Here is a 23,632-nt window from a genome sequence, read left to right on the forward strand (position 1 = left end):
ACTTCTGCTAGGGAGCTGTAGATTGAGTCCGGAGAGGGCCCCTTCACGTACCCTGCAGGGGGGCCCCCTCAAGGTTCGTTACGCCACTGGATAGCGGGCCACTTCCTACTTTCCCCCGCACACACTCAGTGTGACTCATCCTCACAGAACATTCTGCCCTGGCAGACTCCAGGCATGCCCTTAGGTCCATCTAACCAGTTACCCACTAACTCTGTGCACACTGACAGCAAACCCTACCCGCGAAGCCTAACACCACCTGCCTGCGGCCAGGGAAAGCTTGAGCTACCACTCTCCCATAAGAGTGTACAGCACTGCCACTTAAGGGGGCCAACAAACGCATGTGCAGAGTTCATTCACCCGTCTAGTATTAGCATCAGTACATTGATATGGTCATTGCTCTCACCAGTTTACTCACCCATCTAGTAATGGCATTCATACACTCACCAGTTAATTCACTCTTCTAGTTATGGCATCTATGCACTGACCTGGTCATGGTAATCACCAGTTCATTTACTCTTCTAGTAAAGACCTCCATGCATTGACCGAGTCATTGCACTGGCCAGTTCATTCACTCTTCTAGTCATTTACTGCTCTTCATATTTACTGCTCATGTCAATCAAAGCCATGCTCTCCATGATTATAAGAAATGCCTATTGCCGGCAGAGGCTGCTTATCCTAATAGCTCCAGATTGATGGGGCTGTAATTGGAAAGTTAGTAAGATGTCGAGTGATGCTTAAATGCAGACATTGCCCACCAAGCTTCCCCTCCTTGAACCTTGCAGATGCCTTCCTGCCCTGAATTTAGCCTGGTTCCCTGAGCTCCTGCAATGCCACCTCAACCACACCACTCAGAGGAGGGTCTTTCGCAGGTTTACGGAATACAAAGTTCGCTATTCTCATTATCAAGTGGATGCGTGACCCGATCTGTTTACTCTTTCCATTTCTTAGACTACAGTTCTAATGAGCTTTGATATGGATCCAAAATACTCAAGAACTATCCTTACGAATTTGAAGTTGTCTGGCCCTAATGCTTATACAATCAAACATCCCCCTAACTCAACAAAAAACACACACAAAAGCTCCAAACACAGACTCCTAAAATCTCACCCAGAAATCCTTATGTTGGATCCTTACTTCTGCCTGTGAAAAGGAGCGACAATAAGTGATCTTATCTTCTTTACGAAAAGACATACTCAACGGAGGATGACACTTTATTCACTGCTCGGATACACCACATCCAGGAAGACTTCTCATGAACTTAAACTTACGGTTGCCCCTCCACCTATATACTTAATAGAAGCAACCACCCCCCTTTACAACATTGGGACTATCCTTATCCAATCATCAAACCGCAACCCGGACATTTTTGACAATATTTTCCCCATCATCAAGATCACAGAGACTAGCAATGAATCCTCCCCCTCCCGAAGATGCTGTAGTTCCTCAGACAACCCCCAAAATCCTCAAAGTGCATCCTCTCACAACCTCGACATCTCTTTTGACCCTGCCCTTTCCCTTCTGTGCGCCTCCATAGGGACCACCATACATAATAGCAACTCTTCAACTACTTTAGGTGGGTCTAAATCCTTCTCTTGAATTCACCAAACTAGTCTGCACGCTCACCACTGTTCTAGAGCATCTAGTTCAGAGTCACTAAGCTCCATAAGGCACACCATCACACCATCTATACACCTGACCCCTATGCACACTACTGCCGATACTACTATTGTGCCCAAGACTCTCCCTATATCTAAATCGATATCACTCCCAAAATCTGAACTCCCTAACTGGGTTAGCAACTTGATTCCTATGACCCCAGTGCTTTGTTTTAGCCAGGTGCTGCACTTTTCACCCCAATAATACCTCACTTCCGTAGGCTGTTCCTGGCCAGTATTTTCTAACATTCCATCCCCAAACTCACCCCCCCCTCATAGCACCGGGCCCCAAGTCTCGGAAACCCACTCCCATACTTCATTAGAATGCAGACTTGACTAGATCTCACTTTCCCTCCAACAACTCAAGGCGGATGTCCAATGCCTATGACACCTCACCTCCAAGTTGTCCGACAATCGGAGTTTAAGGTGGTCGCCGGAGAATTAGTGCCACAACCATATACATCCCTCTAACTCTTTCACCAAGCTTTCAGCAAGCCCCTCATCCACTGGGACCTCACCAATATTGGCTTCTACGCACCAAAGATGGAAAACCTCACCCACCCTAATAACCCCTCTTGGCCCTTCAGATTAAAAGATCCACTGCATTACAAGGACATTTGATCCGTCAATCAATCGATCATTTGTAAAATGCACTACTCACCTGTGAGGGTCTCAAGGCGCTAAGAGGGGGAATGGGGGGGCTGCTACTGCTCAAACAGCCAGGTCTTGAGAAGTCTCCTGTAGGTCAGCAGGTCCTGGGTCTGTCGTAGGTGGATGGGGTGGGTGTCCCATGTCTTGGGGGCGAGGTGGGAGAATGATCTGCCGCCAGTGGTCGTTCGTTGGATGCGCGGAATGATGGCAAACGCGAGGTCAGCAGAGCAAAGCTGGTGGTTGGGAGTGTAGAAGGTGAGTCGTTTGTTGAGGTATGTTGGTCCGGCATCATGGAGTGCTTTGTGAGCGTGGGTGAGGAGCTTGAAGGTGATCCTCTTGTTGACAGGGAGCCAGTGCAGGTCTCTCAGGTAAGCAGTGATGTGGCTGTGGCGGGGGATGTTGAGGATGAGGCGTGTGGAGGAGTTCTGTATGCGTTGAAGTCTTTTCTGGAGATTGGGCGTGGTTCCCGCATAGAGGGCATTGCCGTAGTCCAGCCTGGTACTGACAAGGGCCTGGGTGACCGTCCTTCTGGTTACGATAGGGATCTTGCTGAGAATGCGGAGGGTGTTGAAGCAGGAGGAGGATACAGCTTTTACTTGCTGGGTGATTGATAGGGATGAGTCCAGGATGAACCCCAGGTTGCGTGCGTGGTCGATGGGTGTCGGCGCAGCTTCCAGAGTGGCCGGCCACTAGGAGTCGTCCCAGGTGGAGGGGTGGAGCCGAGGATGAGGACCTCCGTCTTGTCCGAGTTTTGTTTCAGGCGACTGTTCTTCATCCAATCGACGACGGCCTTCATTCCTTTGTGGAAGTTGGTTTTGGCAGTGCCGGGTCCTTGGTGAGGGAGGTGGGTGTTGTCGGAGAATGAGACGATGTTAAGGTTGTGCGATCGGATGATTTTGGCGAGCGGTGTCATGTAGATGTTAAAAAGGGTCGGGCTGAGGGATGATCCTTGGGGTATGTCGCAGGTGATCTTGGTGGCTTCGGATCGAAATGGATGGAGGCGGACTCTCTGGGTTCCGCCGGTGAGGAAGTAGGTGATCCAGTCCAGGACTTTGTTGCGGATCCCTGAATTGTGGAGGCGTGCGCGTAGGGTAAATGTAAATGTCAAATGCCATGGTACTTATAGAGCGCACTGTCACCAGACGGTCACCTTGCGGTGTCGCCTATTCGGCTTCCTGGCGCTGATACTTATACCGTTGTGGAACCCCTGTGAAGTGTCGACTCCTGGGCACCCCCAGGGTGAAGCCAGGCATCCTTAGCGCTGTTGGGGCCGGTGTGGAGGCTAAGCAAGCTATTGCCCAGAGTTGCAGCGTGGGGCCCGTGATTAGAATAGGCACCGAGGCGAGAATTAACAGGGTGTGGTGGCAGGCGGTGTAGAAGGCCGTCGAGAAGTCTAGGAGGATGAGGGCCGCGGTTTTTCCATTGTCCAGCAGGGTCCTGATGTCATCGGTGGCTGCGATGAGGGCGGTTTTGGTGCTGTGGTTGCTGCGGAATCCGGATTAGGACGTGTCCAGGGTGTTGTTGTCTTAGAGGAAGTGGGTCAGTTGCCTGTTGACAATCTTCTCGATGACTTTCGCCAGCAGGGAGATGGGCCGGAAGTTCTTGAGGTCCTTTGCGTCTGCCTTGGGTGTCTTGAGTCGGGTGTTGATCTCAACCTGTTTGCAGCTCTTTGGGAAGGTGGCGGTCTCGAAGGAGCTGTTGAAGATTTTCCAGAGTTGGGGTGCGATGATGGAGCTAGCTTTATTGAAGATGTGGTGAGGGCAGGGGTCGGACAGTGAGCCAGAGTGGATGGTGTTCATGATTTTGATGGTGTTGTTCTCCTTGACATGGTTCCAGGAAAGCAGGTGTGGCTGGGCGGCGTTAAGTCTTAGGTGTTGGCGGCTGTCGGGGGGGGGGTCTGGGTGTTGAAGCTGTCGCGGATGTCTGCGATCTTGCGGTGGAAGAAGGTGGCTAGAGAGTCGCAGAGGTCTTGTGACGGTGGGATGTCGTTAGAGCTGGAGCTGGGGTTGGCGAGTTCCTTCACAATGTTGAAGAGCTCTTTGATGTTGTGCGCGTTGTTGTTGATGTGTTCCTTGAAAGAGGTCCTTTTGGCGGTTCAAATGATTTGGTGGTGCCTGCGGCTGGCGTTCTTGAGGGCAGCGTGGTTGTCCAGTGTCTGTTCGTAGAGCCACTTCTTCTTGAGTCTTCGGCAAGTCTGCTTGGATGCCTGGAGGTCGGTGGTGAACCAGATGGCCCTTCTGTCAGTGTGTCTGTTTGAGGGTTTCTTGATTGGGGCGAGCGTGTTGGCGCAGTCGTCGATCCATTGCCTGAGGTTGCGTACGGATGTGTCGGTGGGGTCGATTGGTGGATCTCGGGCAAGGGTGGTGATTAGCTGGTCTTCGGTGACCTTGTTCCAGCTGCGGTGGGGGATTTTTTGTGGGTGGTTGTGTGTGGTGTGTTCCTCGAAGGAGAAGTGGATGCAGTGGTGGTCGGTCCAGTGGAGTTCAGTGGTGTGGCTGAAGGTGACGTGGTTGCTGTCGGAAAAGATGGGGTCGAGTGTGTGTCCGGCGGAGTGGGTGGGTGTCGTGACAAGCTTTTTGAGTCCGAGGTTGGCGAGCAGGGTGGTGGAGTTGCTGTCGTTGGTGATCTCGAGGTTGAAGTATCTGCAGAGGATGTAGTCTGTGGATGCAGTGGTGTGCGTGCTGATGACGTTGGTGATGGAGTCGCTGAACTATGGGCAGCGTCCGGGGGGACTGTAGATGAGGGTTCCTCTGAGGGTGGTGTTGGGGTCGATGTGGATCTGTAAGTGCAGGTGTTCTGCAGTGCTGACGGTGTCTTCGGTGCTGGTGCTGGAAGTAGGTGGATGATCGGCCGGCATTGAGTTCATGGAGGATGTTGGCGTAGGGCGTTGTGGTGCTTGCGGGGCCCAGGGGGTCTGGCGCTGGGCGCAAACTATGTGCGGACGGGTGCGGACAAGCTTGCCTTAGGCACGCCTTTGGCGCACCCACTACGCGCGTCCACGTCGCATCCGCGGCACGTCCACTGCGTGCGGCCGCCATTAAGAAGGGGAGGTGGGAGGGAGGAGCAGCTGGGAGGCGGGTGCAAGGCGAATGGGCGAACGAGGGGGCGGGCCACAGGGAAAGTGGTAGGAGGCAGAAAATTTAAACAGACCGCTACAGAGCAAAGAATGGCAGAAAAAGGCAGACAGAGTATCAAAATCCAGCAGACAAGCAGACAAGTAGAACAGGCAATTTAGGGAAAACAAGAGAGCAGGCACAGGAGGCACGAACTCGCGGCAGCAGCAGGTGGAGCTGTGCGGCGTGTGGAGCGACCTGCCTGGAACAGGCAGAGAGTCTCTCCTACTCTCATATGATCCAACATACGCTGCTAACACAGATAATATGTGCCAAATTGAGACAATCCATCGAACCCCTTCAGAGAACCAAGGACAAACTCCAGATCATTAAATAAGAACGAGCTCACTCGAGTCCCCACCACACTTTTTACCTCATCCTTGGACATGATCCCGACTTCGTAAGGCTGACTGAAACCTGGTTAAATGATTCATTTGCACCTATCCTCGACATACTAGTGCTTCCAAGCTACAACATCATTAGATTAGATATATCTAGTGGACAAGGTGGAGGCATCGCCTGTATACATCGTAACAATCTGTTAATTAAACAATTACAATCTGCTGGCCTGTCGTCATGCAAATACCTGTGCATCGAGGTTGCATGTAACAACTGTCAAGTATGCAAATTCCACTTGCTCTACCACCCTCCACCAGACAACCATCCTTTCATAGAACAAATCATGGAAATCATCTCAACTAACGCAGACCTTCATGGCACCCATATCTTCCTCGGAGATTTTAACCTCCACTGGAACGACACGAATGACTCTGCAGTCAATAGCCCCAAATCCTTCTTAGTAGATCACAACCTAACCCAAATATGTGGCAACCCTACTCACATCAAGGGAGCTACCTTAGATCTAGTCATCAGTAAGGTCAACTCCATTAATCTTGAATCTATGCCCCTTGTGACTGGACGGACCACCATTGCATCACCTTCCTCATCACAGAATCTGTGAAAGTTAATACAGTTTAGCTAAAGAATCCCAGACACTGGCAAAGAAGCCTGTGAAACATTAACTTGAATGATCTGACTTCCCTCAGTGATAACATCCTGCCCCCTCCTGTGGACATGTCTGATGTCCATGAGCTTACAGACCACTATAATCGCTCCATAACAAACATTTTAGACTCAATAGCGCCTTTACAGCTAAAAATAATGTCCTCCAAAGTCTCCAAACCTTGGTACAATAGTAGTCTAAATACAGAAAGACGAAATCTTAGACTAGTGGAACAATTGTGGAGATCCTCTCCCTCCCTCGAACATCTCAATCAGCTGAGATCTTTCAGAAATATCTATAACAAACGCATTAAATGCTCTAAAACTGGTTACGTCAGAAACCAACTAGAGCAAGCCAAAAATCAACTAAAACAATTGTTTGAACTTAAGCTTGAACCAAATGGTCAACCTAACCATCTCTCAGTGGATCTGTGTCCGCAGCCTAACTGCCAGGAATGTGTCACCTTCTGTGAAAAGACAATAAATATCTAATCGGATTTGCGGTCAGCTTTGGAGAATCTACTAACAACACCACCTATCACCCTCCTTCCCCCTCACTTTGGTGTACCCCGCCCGCTCTGGTTCCTCCCCCCCAAAAAAACAATGCTTCTTGGAGCCTATTCAAAACTTTGGATGAAAGCACTATTCTCTAAACTCTTGCTGCACCGAACCTCTACAACCACTTTAGTGACCCATTGCCATCGAACTTCTTCAGTGAAATCAGACCATCCATACTCCCACTTTGGACTAAGATAGTCAATGCCTTACTACTTCAAGGCTCTATTCCGGTTTTCCTAAATTCTGGGCAGGTCACCCCTATTCTAAAAAAACCAACTGCAGATCACACTGACCTTCACAATTTTTAATCCAATTTCCAACATTCCCACTCTGGCAAAGCTCTTTGAGAAATGTGTTCACATCCAGCTATTTAACCATGTAGAACAATTCCGACTGCTAGACCAATTCTAATCCCGCTTCCATCAGAGTCATAGCTCTGAATCCGCTCTCATTCACATTGTAGATGTTGCACTGAGAATGCTGAATCAGGATGCATCCTGCCTTTTGAACCTCCTCGACTAATCCTCAGCTTTTGATACTGTTAAACATGAAAACCTAATCGACCTATTGGAACACAGGATGGGGCTCTCAGGGACCGTTCTAAACTGGTTCTCCTCATTTCTCCACAATAGAACCCAAAGATTCAAGGTGAATCTGTATGTGTCTAATCCCTCACCGCTCACTCTGGGGGTGCCACAGGGGTCTACACTCTCACCCACTCTCTTTGACTTGTTCATGGAGCCTCTAACAGACACTATTCAGCATCCAGTATCACATGTATGCCGATGACACCCAACGGTACCTGAAAGTCTCCTCTCCGGAGGGCATCAGGTCCCTCAACTCAGCTGTGTAGAGAACTCGAAGTTGGCTGACCCTTAATCACCTGAATTTAACCCCTTGCATGCTGATGACGGCTGGGATCCGTCATGGCACACAGTGCTCGTATGCTGATGACGGCTCCCGGCCGTCATGACCGCACCCGCGATGGGAATGTGCCGCACAGGCGCAGAATCGCGGCAGCATGCAAGGGGTTAAACGCTCTTGAAAGAGAATTCCTCGTAATCGCCCCATCCAAACAGTCATCCGCCATCAAAGAATGGATGAATTAACTAACAGTTCTCCACTGCAATGCAAACATCATTGATTCCACAAGCTCTTTGGGAATAAATGCTAGACAAGTGTTTGAACATGCAAAAACACATCAGTGCTCTCACAAAGAGCACATTTCCAAGTTAGCATCTTAAGGAAAATACAACTTTTCCTACCCCACAACTACTTCAAGGCTGCGATGCAAGCCCTAGTGAGCTCTACGCTGGATTATGGAAGCACAACCGTCTGCGGCCTTCCCAGATTTAAGACGGCTGCACTAGGGCCATTCTCAACTCCACTGCAAGGCTCATCACAGGTTCAAAACGAAACAATCATATCATGCCTGAGCTGAAATCACTGAATTGGCTCCCGTATGAAGCAAGGATACATCTAAAAATGGCATGCATGACCCGCAAAGCTTTACATTTAAACTCCCTGATATACCTTGCACAAAAACTTGAGCTCTCTGGTGGCTTTAGATCCTCTAGAGGTTCCAGCACCTTACTGCTCAAGCCACAGAAATTCCATAAAAGGAAAACTTACAATCAAGCATTTTCGGGTATCGCACAGAGAATCTGGTATTCTCTGCCCCCTGAAATCAGACTGAATCATTCAACTGCTTCTTTCAAAAGGCAAGTTAAAGCGATACTGATGTAGACAATTCTGGCCTGGATCCCCAGCCCCCCACGCACTGTAGGACACTCTGTTTACATTTGACTGTTATGATTGTATGTTGATCTGTTGTTTTACTGTTACTACTTGCTGTACCTTGGTGATTGCCAAATTGTAAAGCACTCTGATACCCCCAGGGGTCATGTTCGCGCTATATAAAACTTTTAAATAATAATAATCCTCGACTGCATCATTGCACTGACCAGTTAATTCACTCTTCTAGTAATGACATCCATGCACTGACCGAGTCATTGCATTAACCAATTCATTGACTCTTTTAGTAATGGCATCCTCACACTGGCCTGGCCATTGACCTCCCTGCATCCCACACCTGTGATACACCTGCATTGTCTGGCCCAGCAGGTCCTTGGCCTGAAGATACTGTGGGGCATATTATCAAGGACCTGTGTTAAAATTATCGCCATTTTATCGGCAGGAAACTGACGATAAAACAGCGATAATGGGCTTGATAATACGCCCTTGTTAATTCCCATAGAAGCCCATGTTAAAACCAGAACATGGGCTTCTATGGGAATTAACAAGGGCGTATTATCAAGCCCATTATCGCCATTTTATCGGCAATTTCCTGCCGATAAAACGGCGATAAGTTTAACACCGGTCCTTGATAATATGCCCCTGAGTGTTCTCTGAAGACAGAACTCTGAAGACAGAATCACATCTGTTTGTTCAGCTCATTTTGAGACCCCCGCCCACCTATATCTGCAGAGCTCTGCTGCGTAGAGGCGGCGAGGAGGAGAAAGGGTGAGACATTGAGAAATAGTGTGAGGAACACATCAGCCCACCGGGACCACCCACGGGTATCTTTTTAAAGATGTTTTCACAGCACTGAGAGCAGCTCCCTGCACTGAGAACCCACTCTCACCGGCTTGTATATGGACGTCACCTGCAGGGTGACCAGACTCTCCTGCAAACGGAGAACCCACTCTCACCGGCTTGTATATGGATGTTACCTGCAGGGTAACCAGGCTCTCCTGCATACGGAGAACCCACTCTCACCGGCTTGTATATGGACGTCACCTGCAGGGTGACCAGACTCTCCTGCAAACGGAGAACCCACTCTCACCGGCTTGTATATGGACGTCACCTGCAGGGTGACCAGGCTCTCCTGCATACGGAGAACCCACTCTCACCGGCTTGTGTATGGATGTTACCTGCAGGGTGACCAGGCTCTCCTGCATACGGAGAACCCACTCTCACCGGCTTGTATATGAACGTCACCTGCAGGGTGACCAGGCTCTCCTGCATACGGAGAACCCACTCTCACCGGCTTGTGCATGGACGTCACCTGCAGGGTAACCAGGCTCTCCTGCATACGGAGAACCCACTCTCACCGGCTTGTGCATGGACGTCACCTGCAGGGTGACCAGGCTCTCCTGCATACGGAGAACCCACTCTCACCGGCTTGTGCATGGACGTCACCTGCAGGGTGACCAGGCTCCCCTACATACGGAGAACCCACTCTCACCGGCTTGTATATGGACGTCACCTGCAGTGTGACCAGGCTCTCCTGCATACAGAGAACCCACTCTCACCGGCTTGTATATGAACGTCACCTGCAGGGTGACCAGGCTCTCCTGCATACGGAGAACCCACTCTCACCGGCTTGTATATGGACGTCACCTGCAGGGTGACCAGGCTCTCCTGCATACGGAGAACCCACTCTCACCGGCTTGTGCATGGACGTCACCTGCAGGGTGACCAGGCTCTCCTGCATACGGAGAACCCACTCTCACCGGCTTGTATATGGACGTCACCTGCAGGGTGACCAGGCTCTCCTGCATACGGAGAACCCACTCTCACCGGCTTGTATATGGACGTCACCTGCAGTGTGACCAGGCTCTCCTGCATACAGAGAACCCACTCTCACCGGCTTGTATATGAACGTCACCTGCAGGGTAACCAGGCTCTCCTGCATACGGAGAACCCACTCTCACCGGCTTGTGCATGGACGTCACCTGCAGGGTGACCAGGCTCTCCTGCATACGGAGAACCCACTCTCACCGGCTTGTGCATGGACGTCACCTGCAGGGTGACCAGGCTCCCCTACATACGGAGAACCCACTCTCACCGGCTTGTATATGGACGTCACCTGCAGTGTGACCAGGCTCTCCTGCATACAGAGAACCCACTCTCACCGGCTTGTATATGAACGTCACCTGTAGGGTGACCAGGCTCTCCTGCATACGGAGAACCCACTCTCACCGGCTTGTGCATGGACGTCACCTGCAGGGTGACCAGGCTCTCCTGCATACGGAGAACCCACTCTCACCGGCTTGTATATGGACGTCACCTGCAGGGTGACCAGGCTCTCCTGCATACGGAGAACCCACTCTCACCGGCTTGTATATGGACGTCACCTGCAGGGTGACCAGTCTCTCCTGCATACGGAGAACCCACTCTCACCGGCTTGTGCATGGACGTCACCTGCAGGGTGACCAGGCTCTCCTGCATACGGAGAACCCACTCTCACCAGCTTGTATATGGACGTCACCTGCAGGGTGACCAGGCTCTCCTGCATACGGAGAACCCACTCTCACCGGCTTGTATATGGACGTCACCTGCAGGGTGACCAGTCTCTCCTGCATACGGAGAACCCACTCTCACCGGCTTGTATATGGACGTCACCTGCAGGGTGACCAGTCTCTCCTGCATACGGAGAACCCACTCTCACCGGCTTGTGCATGGACGTCACCTGCAGGGTGACCAGGCTCTCCTGCACCTGGAGAACCCACTCTCACCGGCTTGTATATGGACGTCACCTGCAGGGTGACCAGGCTCTCCTGCACCTGGAGAACCCACTCTCACCGGCTTGTATATGGACGTCACCTGCAGGGTGACCAGGCTCTCCTGCATACGGAGAACCCACTCTCACCGGCTTGTGCATGGACGTCACCTGCAGGGTGACCAGGCTCTCCTGCACCTGGAGAACCCACTCTCACCGGCTTGTATATGGACGTCACCTGCAGGGTGACCAGGCTCTCCTGCATACGGAGAACCCACTCTCACCGGCTTGTATATGGACGTCACCTGCAGGGTGACCAGGCTCTCCTGCATACGGAGAACCCACTCTCACCAGCTTGTATATGGACGTCACCTGCAGGGTGACCAGGCGCTCCTGCATACGGAGACAGCCACGGCTCGTGCATGGCGTTACACCGGGCGGTGACGTCAGGCAGAGGAGGGACACGGTGGGGGGTTGTAAAATGCGGGATATGGACGATGTCAGGTAAGTACCGAAAAAAAATAATAATAATTCGTTACCCGTGCTGCATCGCCAAATGTGATGCAGCGCGCGCAACGAAATTCGTTGTTTTTTTTCTGTACTTACCTGACATCGTCTATATCCCGCATTTTACAACCCCCCACCCTGCCCCTCCTCTGCCTGACGTCACCGCCTGGTGTAACGCCATGCACGAGCCGTGGCTGGTCACCTGCAGGCTGACCAGGCTCTCCTGCATACGGAGAACCCACTCTCACCGGCTTGAGTATGGATATTACTAATTCACCTACCTGGAAATGCCTTTAATGATTGTTTTTGTGCATGGAGGTATCCCCTTCCGTCCCGTCCTGCACAAAAACTATCATCCCCTCAGCGCAGGCACCCTTCCAAGGTCTGAGTCGACGCAGTGTGCAGATCTGTGTTTTGAGAGTGTAGCTGTCAACCAGACACATTGGTAACAATATACATAGTTTGTTTTGGGTCCACCCCTTTCAGCTATTGTCTCTCTTCAGCCAGGCTCTGAGCTTGAGACTTTGATAATTGCGTCATGGCTCACCCCAGGGGAGTGTTTATCTCTCACTTAATGTTATTGGTCGGTTGAATTTATGCTTCTACCTCTGCACAGGTGCTTGCATTTAACTGTGCTCAGAGGTTTAACAGGTTAGCTGTCAAACAGGCCTACTACTAACTTATACATAGAGTGGGCTGTGGGTCCACCCCTTTCAGCCACTGGCTTCCATCAACTGGCCTCATTCAGGCACTGGCTTGAGACTTTGTCAATCATGGCTTGCCTTGGCTGTTTGCAACATTCCACCTCCACTCCATTGCTGCCACTGAAATGCATGAGGGAATATTTTACAACCACAGCCCTCTGGGCCTGCTGCCTCTCTCTGATGTATCTAGCTCAAATGTGATAACTCTGCGTGCATTATCACATGAATCCCAAACATATTGGCTTTGCCCAGGCTGTCTTTTTGTTAGACGTGAGCAGTGATGGTAGTTTCCAATTACAGGAGAGAAGTGTTATCCCTACTAGACCAGTGCTTAATTTGTAAAATAAGAAGTGCTATGGCCCTGACTAGGAGGCGACTGCAGCTTGCACCACCCATCGCCCCTGTCAACGTTGCGAAAACAACTACTAACCCTCTCTCTCGTCCGCAAGTGAGACAGTTCAGATTATTCCAGGTCCCTGAGGCTAAAGAAATGGCTCTGAGGCAGGTATTAGTCCTTTTTAATGCATATTGTATTCACAAACTACCATTCTTCTGCTCATCTCTAAATTAGATGAGCAGCACCACCATGTGGTAGGCTGACCTAAGTGCCAATTAACTGCTGGTGCTGAGCACCAGAAACCACCGGCTCAAATTAAGCACTGTGACTAGACACTATTAAAAACACTACATGTAGGCTTCTACAGTTACTGTAGACTTTTGTGGATAATGTTCAAGGCCACTATCATCTTACAGTAGTGGAGGTCCAAAATTATGTGCCATGAAATTGCAAATTATGTGGTATTGTGCATTACATACAGTTTTGTCATTTTAACACTCATAGGTGAGAGAACCCAAATGCTGCACAGAATATAAAGGTTTCTTACGAAAGAAAATTCTGCATATTTACAAGATTCTATAGAAGATGGTATTCAACAAAATAATGCCTTAAACCTAACTAGATGACCAGGAGTACTATTATATTCACACCATCCCTTCTACCTGAATAAATGAATGAATGATAGCCTGGATTTTTAAAGCGTGCTGCTGTACGGTCAGTATGGATGACGACATCTAGTCCTTGAAAAGGGGGGGTTGGTTTGTTTGTGGAACATTTTTTGTCCGCAATGCATTTTGGGGGGGAGAGGAAGCTTGTTCCAGTACCGAGCCGCCAGAACCGGGCAGGCGGGTCTGCCCCACCGTTTCCTTTTTGTGGCAGGGACGGCTAGCAGATCTGCGAATGCTCTTTGTTGGCGGTAGTGCAGGCGGCTACAGGTGATGACGAAAGAAATACCGTACCATCTTTCATTATCACCCGTAGCTGTCACGAGCGTGGGGGTGTAGTGCGGTGGGTCTGTGGCCCCGGGCCGTACCTGGATCTTCCTTGGGAAGAAGTCACCAGTTCCTTACCTGTCTGAGTTCTCCTGCACAGCCTCATTTGTTTGAGCCTTATCATGGGATGATTTTCCGACTGTTATAATCACGGATGAAATTATAGAACATTCCACTTGATTGTTTGAGCCCTGATGAAGTTCCCTTTGTCAAAGGAACGAAACGCGTTGGCTGATGGCCACTTTTACTTTTTTCACCAATAAAACTAACTAATGGACTAAAGTATACGACTTTGACTTCATCTCTGGTGCACCTTCCACTTCCACAAAGACCTTGCTTTCTCTGGATTACAGTGGCATTTAACGGCGGCAAGTGCCGGAAGCAGATGCACAGAATTCTAAATCTCTGCAGATAGGGATTGATGTGGTGAACCTTGGGTCAGCCGTTGTAAGGAGTGTTTTGATTGCTTATATGTTGTTAAGTGACGGCTTGGGAAGATGAGCGGGTAGAGATCTGTCTTTGAAGGAAGAAGGAAAAGGTAGCATTTGCTTCATAGCTCCTGAATGCTTCTGCAAAGGAGCATTGCTTGCTTTCACATTTTTTAGCACAGCAGGAGCCGGGCGCGAGGGACTCCTCCCCACTCCATATGACACCATTAGCAATAAAGGTTGAAAAGTACCGGTGCAGGAGAGAGCTAGACAATTGGGCCAGTTGCTGAGGGGGCGGACTTAGGTATGTGCAAGCTGTGCACCTGCACAGGGCCTCCAAGCCCCAGGGGCCACCACGCCAATACATATCCTTAATATAATAATCCTCTGAGGATGGATACATATTTGCGTGGCGGCCCCTGGCAGGGATTTGGCGTCCTCCGGCTCTGTTACACTTCCAAACACACTCCGCGCCAGCGTTCCTCCTGGTTCCTGATTGGCTTCTTTTTTTTTCCCTACCCACTGCTGGCCCGCTGGTACCTTCCTGAGCTCCAGGGGGCTCCGCCCCACCCGGACCCCCTCTTCCGGGGCCCCCTACCTACGCTCCCTCAATGACAGCATAAGGTATGCAGGAAAACTATACATGGCTTGGCATAATCAAGGCTTAGTGAACTAACACAGCCGCATAGCGTACATGGCTGACAATATTTAGACAAATTAGGGAAGGAACAGACTAATTGGGCAGAGATGTATACTGGACAATGATGGAAGCATATCTGGCGTTCCTCTTAATTTGCATATTATCTGCTGAGTTGTTTACAATAAATACACTCACTACTGATATGTAGGTAAATGAATAATCATTCAGCAGTAAAACACCAGTCATTGTATGTGCCTCCCGTTTGTGGGGTACACAAGGGTGGCTCGATCTACACCTGCAGGCAAGGTTCTCGGTGACGGGTGTGTCGGAATCCTTACACTTCCAGTCTAACAGGATATAACTCACTGAAGAGGTGAGAGACGCCTGTCAGATCCTCTTTTCTCTCAAAGGGCTAAATTTCCCTTTGGGTATAAAGGGATCTACCAGGTGTGCCCCCCCCCCCCTAATAAAATTGAGGTGAACACAACAAAAGGGTGAAAAAATTATGATATGTGAAAAGAGACACGTTAAGATAATCAATGACAAAGATTTACATCAACTTACACATGGTTAACTTTTAAGACACAAAAAAGATGGTAAGGGATGGCTTTTTGGACAACAGTAGAGCCTCAGTGTTTGTGAAATTTATAAGATGAGATATTGGGGGTCCGCGTTGCTGGCAGTGCTCAATCCTTCCAAATCGGCTCTAATCTGGGAGTAGTGATCATAATGTTTACAAAATCCAGACCTGCACCTCCTCCCTGTCTCTCATTGCCCATGTCCCTTTTTACTTGGACTTCCGGGTCACATGCTCTAATTGCATCCGCTACAGGCATATCATGACTACCATGATTTAATCTCTAACTTTCATCTTTTTGTGGGCAGACATAGATTTACTTTAGCCTCAGTCTGCATTTTTGGAAACCTCTTTGCCCAAGCATGAGAGGACATGTCTTTGAAACCTTGGCGAGCCACGTCCTTGGAGGGTGCTCTATGTTATGCACCACATGAAGGATTCAAATAAACTATTTCGCAGCATTTTGTGCGGATTTAATATCAACCTGCTTCCACACACTACACCTGCTCTGAAAGATCTTCAAGTGGATCCCCACTAAGTCCAGAAAGACAGTCACCGATGTGCTCAGCCGCAGCAGAATCAACTACGGCAACACACTCTACGCCGGCATCGCCCAGAAACTCCTCAAGAAACATCAGAACATTTAGAACTCCTCTATCAGACTCACACTCAACATCCCCTGCCACAGCCACATCACCGCCAACTTCGAGATCTCCACTGGCTCTCATTGAACAAAAGAACCACCTTCAAGCTTCTCACGCGTGCCTACAAAGCTCTCCATGACGGGGACGTGCATACCTCAATCATCGATTTGCATTCCACACACCCATCAGAGACCTCCGCTCCGCCCAACTGGCCCTTGCTACCAACCCTTGTATCCACAAGACCATGGCCGGAGGAAGATCCTACTAGCTCACATTTAAGACATGGAACACCTTACCTTGTCACCCCAGGCAATCACCATCACTACCTCAATTCAGGAAGGACCTTAAGTTCTGGATCGTCGACTGAACCACATTGCCCCTGCGGACCACCTGCTCCCCCCTCCCCAGCACTTCGAGACCCTTATGGGTGAGTAGTCACGCATTACAAGTTGCCTGATTGATTGAAGATGATAAGCTTGTCTGAGATGGTTATAATGTGTCCACGGCTGGTTTCTGGTTACAGTAACTCCACAGGTAACATCGATATCTAGCCCCGGGCCACACTCTACCAGGAGCATGCTATGGGGTAGTCAACCAATCCCATAATGAACTTCCTCAACTGACAGATGGACAGATGTGGAACACCTTCACACCTTACATTCCACACTCATCAGACACACTCAATACACTATAATCACCCGCGCAGACAGAGACAAAGGGCTAAGAACAAGGACATTCCACAATTCTTTCCTTCGATCAGGATGCTTAGTTATTAATAAAAAAACTAATATGGGGTATCAAAAGTATTTGTCTGGCATGACCACTCCACTATGGGTTCTTCTGTGCTTTGTGCCTGATGTCATTATGTACTGTTTTATACAGGTGTTGGGGTCCCACTGATGCTCACATATGTCTATGGCGTAGTGACGCTCTCCATCTGTCGGAGCAGGTGGCGATGCCGAAGCAACCGTGGCAACTCGGGCGACCTGGGCATGATGGAGTTGGAAAACCTCACAAAGTGTAAGTACACGTCAGGCAGCCAGCAGTCGTCTCAATTTTAGTTACATGGACCAATATGGTCAAGCCACACCCCCCCCACTTCTACTCATATTTGTTTTTCGGTTCCTCAACTGAGACCCAGACCCTGCAGATTGAAGGAGTTTAATAAATACGGTTACCTGTCATAGATCTGTCATATTGGAGCGTCCATTGGGCGCTGGGGCTTTGCTTCCTAGAAAGGACATGTGTGTACATGGAGAGGAGTAAGGCCACAGAAACTGGAAAATAATGTATGACTAGGACTAGTTGCAGCCCTATGCCTTCTTTTACAAATCAAGGAAGGAAGGGAAGAAGGGACCTGTTGGCTTGGCCAATGCTTGTTCTTCTTGCCTTTTTTTTCTTTTGGTGCTTCTTTCCTGCCCTTTCTTCCTTCATCACTGTCATACATTGACCCTCCATTGCATTGTATCCATACATTAAGGATGCCCATAGTAAGTTAACCATCCTTGGCATATTATGGGCTTGTTAGTCATTACGTTGGCATAAGGTGGATGTCATTGACATTTTTGGGGAATCTTAAGCATTACGATTGGCCATCTCTGGCATAACGAAGGCTTTGGGATGATGAGGTGTATTGTAAATTGCCAGCATTCTTGTAGTTGTAGGTGGAGAGATCTACAGACTGTTTTTAGAAATAACTCTCCTGTGGCTATGAGGAACAAACATACTAGAGTAATTGAAGTAGAACAAATGAATTACAAATAAAAAAAATCTAAATGATAGAAAGCAATATAACATCTGCATGACTATCTTCTGTGCCAACCAAGTACATCAAAAAAATAAAAATGAAGTATACATTGTGTGATCTCATTGGATGTATGGCAAAGGTGAGAATTGCCTACACAGTACACAATGTTCATTGCATAAAGACATAAAGATGCAATTGATACCAAGATTAGCACACTGTAATCAGTTCACTTTGTTAGGTGTGAGGATCTGGCATGGATCCAAACATTAGACTGGATTGTGCACTGAGGGAGAATTTCTGCAGGTGTCCTTTCTCCAAACTAACAGCGGTCGCAGAAGATGCATCACACGCCGGGCGCCATCCAGGTGACAGTCCAGGAAGTGACCTACGAAAGGATAAGTGGTTGACAAAATTCCAACCATGAAAATGTGTGTTGCAAGATAGAATTACTCTTTTCTTGGTTTGCTTTGATGGAGCACTGGGCCATTCTTACCATTTCTCTGGTCGATAGACCTTGTAGTTGCCAGAGAGGTAAAAAGGGGTTAACATTAATCTACCAGTTTAATGACAGTGTAGCCCATTTGGACACAAATTAAGGACCAGAAATCAGTAAGTAAAGTTAAATGAGTTTATTACAAGTTCAAAGCCAAACTGATGTAAATTTGCCTCAAAAACATATTGTAAAAATACAGAATCACCACTGGGAAACCAATCCATCGAATGAAATTTAGTCATAGTAGCATAATGCACAAGAGAAATTCAGTTGCAGCAATACAAAAGATAAGAAATGTGATGATCAGTGTACAGGTTTCAATCCTTTTCAAAGTCTCCCAGGAGTACTCTGATGTGAAACTATTCCAATGTAAAGAAAAGTAAAAGGTGGACGTTTCCACTTACGAAAATGAAACACAAAATTCATTGTACTTCCCTTTTTTTCCCAATGGGTAAAATAGATTTTCCCATTCTTGCCTATCCCTATCAGTTTTTGGGGGGCACTTTCTCACCATTTCCATCTTTAAAAATCCGTTTACTTCTGCCCTTAAAGAAGTTCATCTAAAGCCTGATAGGGGCAGGGACCTACCCGCAAAACGTTTGTGAATACCCACATATATGTGGGTATTCATTACGTTTACAGTTGGCCAATCATGGATCACACAAGAACTCGACACAGCCAGAGGTGTTGTACTACGTCTCAAACTTACTAGTCATAAGCGTTTTTCCTACTATCACCTGTTATTTACACAGGATTGACATGAGCAATATGACACTGTTCAGAAGAGGTGTTTGTACTGGACCTTTTACCTACTAATCTGAAGGGGCTGGTGCCTTGGTAGATGTTCTAACTGGAAAGTTCAAAAATAGACAAATTACTTCCTGACTATAAAGTGTTAATGCATCATCACTCAAGCAAAGTTGATGTTATTCTCTGTGCAAAGATCTGATTTAAAAAAAAAAAAATATTTGTGTGAAATTAATTTTTTTTCCACTTTACCTGTAGGCAATGATTTTAACAATTATTCTTGCAAAAGACACTTTTGAAGAATTTCAATTATAAAAACGTTGTGGAAGCAGTGCTTAATTTATAAAACATTAAGTGTCAGGGACCCCGTCAGAAGTCCACTGCAGCTTGCACCTCTCATTGCCCCAGTAACAATAACAGTATCAATACATCTATTAGCCATCACCTTCCAGTTGGAAACAGCGCTTACAACGCTGTCTCCACAATGCAGTACCTTCATAACACGGTAGTTACAACACGTACCATTACATCGCAAGTCATTTCAACGACTTGCTGTAGGGGGCGCACTGGTGTTGGATATACAATCCAACACCTTCCCTGCTGTTACACAAACTGGAGTAGGAACAGTAAATAATACCCTTCCTAAGTCAGGCGCACCCCCTACAGCAAGTCATTGTAATGACTTGCTATGTAATGGTACGCGTGGTAACAACGCAGTCATTGTAATGACCGCGTTGTAAAGGCATGCAATGTATTCGCATGTGTTGTAAACAGCCATATTCCATTCCTGCAAGTATGACAATTCAGACTATTCCAGGACACCCAACATTATGACAATAGTTTGGGGGGAAAGTTTTAATAATTTGTTATGTATATTCAACTATTAAGCAAGTGGTGTTGTGCTCATCTCTAAATTTGACAATCAATGCCACCATGTGGCAGACTGTCATAAGTGCCGGTGTTGACAATTATGTGCCGGTTCTGAGCACTGGAAACTACCAGCTCAAGTTAAGCTCTGTGTAAAAGTTTGTTTTGGTATGGTTCCATCTTCTTGGTTCACGCAACAATATTTCCAGTGACCACCATTGCAAGACCTGGATCATTTTGTCAATTCATATTTTACAGTGAATGAACTCTGGGCCGTGCTCCCAAATTCGGTGGTTGGTGAGACCAGTTCGATGGAAGCAGTCTCTTTACACAGCACCAGGCGGGGGCATCGTGAAAGAAGAAACAGGAAGGAACAGGACAGCCAATCAGCGAGCACTGTGGCACTGGCAGGAAGCATGCTCAGCGAGACGCAGGATCCGTCGTACAGGTGAGCGTAGGATTGTGAGAGAAGGTGGGCAAAGAGCCAGTGGTGGGTTCAGAAACATCAGAAGATATGATGCGAGAGTGAAGACACTGGTAAGATGAGATCAGCCATTTGTGTAGGATTCACTGAGAGATATTGTCTACGAGATGGCTTCCTACTTGATGGTCAAGATTCGCTACGAAGAGCCATCTTATTTGCAAATGAAGTTGATGAAAAATAATGACCTCAAAAGGACATTCTACTAGAGATCATGTGGAGAGGGAGCATTGAAAGACCTGACATTGCTTCTGCAGATATCTTGTGGACAGGGAGCATTGACAGACAGACATTGCCTCGGCAGAGATCATGTGGACAGGGAACATAGACAGACAGACATTGCTTCTGCAGATATCTTGTGGACAGGGAGCATTGACAGACAGACATTGCCCCAGCAGAGATCTGGTGGACAGAGTGCATAGACAGACATACATTGCTTCTGTAGATATCTTGTGGACAGGGAGCATTGACAGACATACATTGCCTCAGCAGAGATCATGTGGACAGGGAGCATTGACAGACAGACATTGCCCCAGCAGAGATCATGTGGACAGGGTGCATTGACAGACAGACATTGCCCCAGCAGAGATCATGTGGACAAGGTGCATTGACAGACAGACATTGCCCCAGCAGAGATCATGTGGACAGGGAGCATTGACAGACAGACATTGACATTGCCCCATCAGAGATCACGTGGACAGGGAGTATTGACAGACAGACATTGCCTCAGCAGAGATCAGTTGGACAGGGTGCATTGACAGACAGACATTGCCCCAGCAGAGATCAGATGGACAGGGAGCATTGACAGACAGACATTGCCCCAGCAGAGAGTAAGGCATTTTGACATACAGAGAATGACTAGGTAGGCCACACTGACAAACATTACTTGAGCATGACACAATGCCAAAGATAGACTGTCTCAGGAGAATACAGTGACCGCCAGAGATCACCTCTGCAGGATATTGTGACAGGCAAAATTCCCCTGCGTGCCTCATTGACAAATGTGGACAGGACATGTTAATAGAAGGCTAATAACTGGGCACTTAAGGAGACCGACTGTTAGGGTAAAGTACATTGACTGTCGTAGATCACCTGGCCAGCATACATTGACAAGGATGCCCCTGGCCCAAGGCAGCCTCAGTAAGAGACCTCCATATGCACATTAGTAGAAGGTGATATCAGTGAGACGGCCAGGCACATTGACAGGCAGAGACCGCCTAAACAAGGCACATCCATGGGGAGGGCATACCACTCCTGGACAGGCAGAGATTGTCTCCAGACAGCAGTAGTTGATCCTCATTTGAACAGTTCTCTATGCTTCTTTTTCAGAGATGGAGTGAACTTTGAGGTGGAGGTGGAGATTGAGACGCAGCCGCGGGCTGCACACGAGCAGAGCCTGGGCAGTGTAATATCTGTCCAGAGCTTCTCAGGCGAGTCGCTAGTGTGTTCACGGGAGCAGCTCTGCCTCAGCAGCGACGCCACCAGCAAGGGCACTGCTGCCGAAACCCACAGCATGGTCTAGCAAGAGATGGCCAAGACAACACCTACAACTTGAAGACGGACTACGCAGAGATCCTTCTCCAGGAGGCCAGGAGTACAGAGTGGAAGATCTGCAGGGAAGGCTTCTCCGGAGCTCTCCTATTGCCCTCTCGTGTCTGGCAGGAGAACGACATTTACTATACGCGCCTTTTCTTGTATAACACACAACTACCTGATTCGCTTGTATAAACACAGGTCACTGCAGCTGGAAATTTGAACCCAGAGTCTCACCGATAGCAGGCTTATGCACTCTGACCTCCATTGAGGTTATTTAAAATATCTACTTTCGTGGCACGCGTTGTCCGCTTCAGGCATGGAGTACGTCCGCCTGCTAGAGAGCTAGCAACCCCATGAGGATATGGCCAACATGGGACAACCTCTGACATATTTTCCATGGATGTGTGTTGGAGCTCAAGCCTCACATCTACTATGACCTGAGTGGTTAGATGTAGCTTTATAGTTAAATGTTCAACCGTGTAACCTGGAAACCTGAATTCTAATCCCAACTATACCGATCATATTGTGTTCTCGGGGGTAAATAACTTTATCCCCTGCGGCTTCGGGTTTGGTCGATTCCAATTATTATGAGGACTTACTTAGGAAGAGGCTTAATGGCCTAGTGGTATATACATAATCTGGACTTTCACCTTAAAGAGAAGGGGTGGCCAAAGCTGACCACTCCAGATAAGAAGGCAGGAAAGGCGCTTGAGTAGAAGGAACACGTGAATGGGGATTGCGGAGAAGACAACAAGGAGGGAAAATGAGAAAGGGACGAAGTTCACTACGCGGCGTAGAGTCCACAGACAAGTTCAGCGGAAGGGGTTCAGCGGGCTGTACTGGAATAGGGACAAGGGGATCGGAGACATGGCAAGAAGATGACAAGGAGGCAGTGAAGAAAAGAGAAGGGTGGCCAGGGTAGGGAGAGTTTACCCAACAAAGCAGGGAAACAGCAAGGGGGATAGGGCAACAGGAAAGGATGGGTGGGCACCTTCTGAGCAGATGAGAGGCAAGCATGTAGAAGAGGGAAGGAGTAAGTGAAATGAGGGGCGTGGGGTGGAATTGAGGGGTGAGGGCTTCAGATGGTTGGGGTATTGATGTGTAGATATGCCAAGAGACAATTGAAAACTAGAAACAAAGTATAAACCAAAAAGAGTAAGATTGTTTCGGATGCAATAGAATGCACAGACAGTGGCATAAAAGCAATGAAAGGAGAACGAAAGGAAAGAGAAAAAATAGAAGGAACGTTGAGACGGCACACATTTTTTAAAGAGCGTAGAAAATAGCTGTGAAAGGACAAGCGCTATAGATTGCGAAAAAGATGACACGGAAGAAAGAAAGGAATGAGTGACTTATATAACTCTTTAGGATATAGTGATGAGAGCGAAGAGGGTGTCTGGCCTCTTGGCGTGTAGTAACCGGTGGAGAAGTGTGGCTCAATGGTTACAG

At 48.3% G+C, this 23,632-nt stretch overlaps 1 protein-coding gene across 1 annotated transcript in view; it reads left to right on the top strand.

The window, feature by feature from the left end:
- LOC144762018 (E3 ubiquitin-protein ligase RNF19A-like) overlaps positions 1-22,169 on the top strand; it is a 170,953-nt gene extending 148,784 nt beyond the window's left edge. Inside the window, exons 6-8 of the mRNA XM_078647181.1 lie at positions 17,195-17,332; positions 20,425-20,614; positions 21,977-22,169. Coding sequence (XP_078503307.1) covers positions 17,195-17,332; positions 20,425-20,614; positions 21,977-22,169 — 521 coding nt within the window. The remainder of the gene's footprint in view (positions 1-17,194; positions 17,333-20,424; positions 20,615-21,976) is intronic.
- The last annotated feature ends 1,463 nt before the right edge of the window (positions 22,170-23,632 follow it).

Source organism: Lissotriton helveticus, chromosome 6 (assembly GCF_964261635.1).
Source record: "Lissotriton helveticus chromosome 6, aLisHel1.1, whole genome shotgun sequence".
Classification (NCBI taxonomy): Eukaryota; Metazoa; Chordata; class Amphibia; order Caudata; family Salamandridae; genus Lissotriton; species Lissotriton helveticus.